Source organism: Callorhinus ursinus, unplaced genomic scaffold, assembly GCF_003265705.2.
Source record: "Callorhinus ursinus isolate GAN/ISIS: 27379988/994484 unplaced genomic scaffold, GSC_fseal_2.0 scaffold41, whole genome shotgun sequence".
Classification (NCBI taxonomy): domain Eukaryota; kingdom Metazoa; phylum Chordata; class Mammalia; order Carnivora; family Otariidae; genus Callorhinus; species Callorhinus ursinus.
The window spans coordinates 9,210,429-9,214,161 of record NW_027397103.1 but is presented as its reverse complement, the minus strand read 5'-3'; the positions used below and the strand labels follow the sequence as shown (position 1 = coordinate 9,214,161).

General features: G+C 41.8%; 1 protein-coding gene and 1 pseudogene across 1 annotated transcript; one reads left to right on the top strand and one right to left on the bottom strand.

Annotated features, from left to right (window-relative positions):
- The first annotated feature begins 584 nt into the window (after positions 1–584).
- LOC141370641 (NADH dehydrogenase [ubiquinone] 1 beta subcomplex subunit 1-like) lies at positions 585–1,020 on the top strand (annotated as a pseudogene).
- Positions 1,021–2,959: 1,939 nt separating this feature from the next.
- On the bottom strand, positions 2,960–3,497 carry LOC112837399 (large ribosomal subunit protein uL23). Its single transcript, XM_025889640.2, has one exon. It carries the CDS (start codon positions 3,487–3,489, stop codon positions 3,019–3,021), a length of 471 nt encoding a protein of 156 aa, XP_025745425.1. The 5' UTR covers positions 3,490–3,497; the 3' UTR covers positions 2,960–3,018.
- Positions 3,498–3,733: the final 236 nt, after the last annotated feature.

The following is a 3,733-nucleotide window of genomic DNA, read 5'->3' as shown; positions in this document are numbered from 1 at the left end:
GTACTATTCACAGTAGCCAAAGGTGGAAACAATCCAAATGTCCATTACCAGATAAAAAGACCACCAGAATGTGGTCTATCCACATAATGGAATATATTCAACCATGAAAAGAAGTGAAGCACTGACATATGGTGCAACACAGATGAACCTCGAAGACATGAGGCTGAGAGAAAGAAGTCAGACACAGAAGGCCACACAGTGTAGGTTTCCATGTATATGAAATGTCCAGAACAGGCAAGTCCATAGGGATGGAGAGTAGACTGGTGGTTGCCAGAGGCTGGGGGTTGGAAAGTGACTACTTAATGGATGTGGGGTTTCCTTTTGGGGTGATGAAAATGTTTTGGAACTAGATAGCGATGAGAGTTGCGTTATCATTGGTGAATGTAAAAAATGCCACATTGTTTACTTCAAAATGGCCAATGTTATGTTATGTGAATTTCCCCTCAATTAAAAAAAAATAAGGCAGCCAGAGTCACAGCTGTTTGGGGTAACTTGGGCAAGCCGCATAACCCCTATGGTCACTTCCAGCTCCCATTCAGCAATTTTGTGAAGGATAAAAGGGAACTGGTATTTATTGATTCATACTGATTTTATTAAACTTTTTTCAAAAGGAAATACACATGGTCAGGGCGCCGGTGGTTGGGTCGTCACTGCCCTTGGTCGTGGGGTCGTTTTTGGCATCCAGGCCGCAGCACTCAGGATGAACGTAATTCAGATTGTTCGTGACCACTGGGTACATATACTTGTGCCCATGGGTTTGTCCTTGGATGTTATCTAGACAGAAAGAATGATGAAAAGCTGACTGCCTTCCGGAACAAAAGTTTGTTGTTTAAAAGGGAATTGAGACCCAGTGAAGAAGTCACCTGGAAGTAAAAGGGCCCCATGACTGAATTACAGAATGTTCATATTTTAAAAATTAGGAGAGAAATAACACATTCGTTATTTAGTTTGAAGTGTGATTCTTTTTATGCCGAAGCAGTCTTCCACATTTCAATAGGCACACTTAGCTTAAAAATAAATTATTGAGTACTTGAGAAAAAAAAAAAAGGAAATACACATGGTCAAAAAAAATCAATGAAATATAAATCTGGCTCCTAATCTTGTGGCCCCAAGAAGAAATATTTAAGGTGTACCTATTAAGTGCCAGGTGATGCTTCTATTGCACTTGGGGGTTGGAGGGGATTGGGGGCCGCACTTAATAAGAGAGGGACCAGAACTTCCTTTAGAAAGATTTGTGTTTGCTTGTTTTTTTTTTTTAAGATTTTATCTATTTATTTTACAGAGAGAGAGAGAGAGAGAGAGCGAGAACAAGCAGGGGGAGCAGCAGAGGGAGAGGGTGAAGCAGGCTCTCTGCTGAGCAGGGAGCCCTGCTTTTTGCTTTTTATTCTGAAGTTGTTTCAGACTTACAAAAGTTTTAAGGAGAGTACAACAAGCTCCCATATACTTTTTACCCAGATTCAACCACATGTAGCATTTTCCCCATTGGCTCTACCTCTCCTCCCCCAACTTCTCACCTCCTATATGTTTTCCCTTTGTTACTGGACTTCCTAGGAATAGGTTGCAGGCATCATGCCCATTTACCTCTTAATACTTTATTGTGTTTGAATTTTTACCTTGGATATTCTCTTATATAACCACAGTTCAGTTATGTACTATTTGGGGAATTTAATTGGATACCCATCAATACAATATTTGTGGGAGCTTTGGACAACAACATATGAGGGGTCAGGATTATCCTGGGGGAAGCAGGTGACATTTCCTGATCCTCGTCTGCCTCCTTGGAGACTCATACACTAGCTATGAACCAAGAAGAGGGCCCTCACCCAACCACAATGGCACCCTGATCTCAGACTTTTAACTTCCAGAACCATGAGAAATACATTTCCATTGTTTATAAGCCACTTAGTCTGTGGCATCTCCTTATAGCAGCCAGAACAGACTGAGATAGCACCCGACCTTCACTCATTTCTGACTCCTGCTGACTCCTCTCTTTAATCCCATTGCTGGGGGTGGGGGCAAGGATGTCAGTTGTGTATATTAACTGGTGATGGTAGATGATGATGATGATGATAAAAATGGAGAGTTTAACAGTTTATTTTTAAAAGTACATCAAAGTGTCATATACCTGTACATTTGAGGTAACCTCTGTGTCTTGTTTCTCAGCTGGAAAGCGGAAATCATGGCTATCAAGTGAGATATTATAATTCTTTAGTAAGTGTGCCTTTTCCAAATCCACTTTTCCATTTGGGCTTCAAGAGCTGTTGTTTAGTAAGTACAGAGTTTCGGTTTTGCTGGATGAGAAAGCTGTGGAGACTGATTGTATACCAATGCGAATATACTTAAGTCTCCTAAACTATATGCTTAGAAAAGGTTATGATGCTAAATTTTATGTTATATGTTTTTTAATTTTTAATTTTTTAATTTTTAATTTTATATTTTTTTTAATCATTTTTTAAAAAGGCTACCAAGTGAGACATCTGAAAAGCTGTCCCAGGAGAGTGATGATGTTTCTGTGGCTCCCAAAGGAGAGACCCGGGCCATTGGCAAACAGTGAGGGAAGCCAGTGGGAGTCCTCTTGCAATGGGCAGAAAAGGCTCCACGAGGGATGGTTCAGACCAGGTCAGGGGAAGTGTTCCAGCAGGGACTCTGTGGAAATGCAGGGCAGTACGGTGGGCACAGAGTTGGCCTTGACGATTGCTAGGGTTCCTTCCAACTCAGAGAGGCTGAAGGATTGGAGCTGAGTCAAGTTTAGCAAATGAGAGAATTTTCCATTCACAGACTGTAAAATCTTATGATATATTTGAAAAACAGAAGTTTAGGTAAAAACAAACAACAATGGTGTGTGCTTTCGCACTATGGGAGAATATAACCTAGTACGACCTTTCTGGTAGGAATACACTGCTAAAAATGTATCCAAGGAAATAACTGGACAAGTGTGAAAAGCATGTCATTGTTATTTCTTTCTTTTTTTTTTTTGGTGAAAAAAATTTAATTTAGATTTAGCCAGCTGGACTCAGTTTAGATGATTCCAATTTTGTTGGCAACATCCAAAGCATCATAGTCAGGAGCCAGTCGAACATATGCCTTCTTCTCTCCATCAGGCCTGATCAAGGTGTTGACCTTGGCCACGTCAATGTCGTAGAGCTTCTTCACAGCCTGTTTGATCTGGTGCTTATTGGCCTTGACATCCACAATGAACACAAGTGTGTTGTTGTCTTCTATTTTTTTCATGGCTGACTCAGTGGTCAGGGGGAACTTGATGATGGCATAGTGATCAAGCTTGTTTCTCCTGGGGGCGCTCTTTCGAGGATATTTGGGCTGCCTCCGCAGACGCAGTGTCTTGGGTCGTCGGAACGTAGGTGACGTGCGGATTTTCTTTTTTTTGTGACTGTGGACGCCTTTCAGCACTGCTTTCTTGGCCTTCAAAGCCTTTGCTTTGGCTTCGGCTTTGGGAGGGGCAGGGGCTTCCTTCTTAGCCTTCGGCGCCATCTTCGTAAAAGGCCATTGTTATTTCTAATAGCAGAAAACATCAAACAACTTAAATGTCCATAAAAAAAAACAGTGGCCATTTGATGGCATTCGGAGGGACGAGGTGCCACTCTAAGCCAAAGGGAGATGTTTGGGGAAGGATGTGGGACAGGAAGTGCAGTGAGCCAGGAATACTGTTTCTTTCTGCTTCTGTCCACAGCCTTCTCCTCTCTCTGCAGACAGGCTTTCCCCACTTTAATATTCA

Coding starts and splice junctions, on each gene's coding strand:
- LOC112837399 (XM_025889640.2), bottom strand. CDS start 3,489: ATGGCGCCGAAGGCTAAGAAGGAAGCCCCTGCCCCTCCCAAAGCCGAA.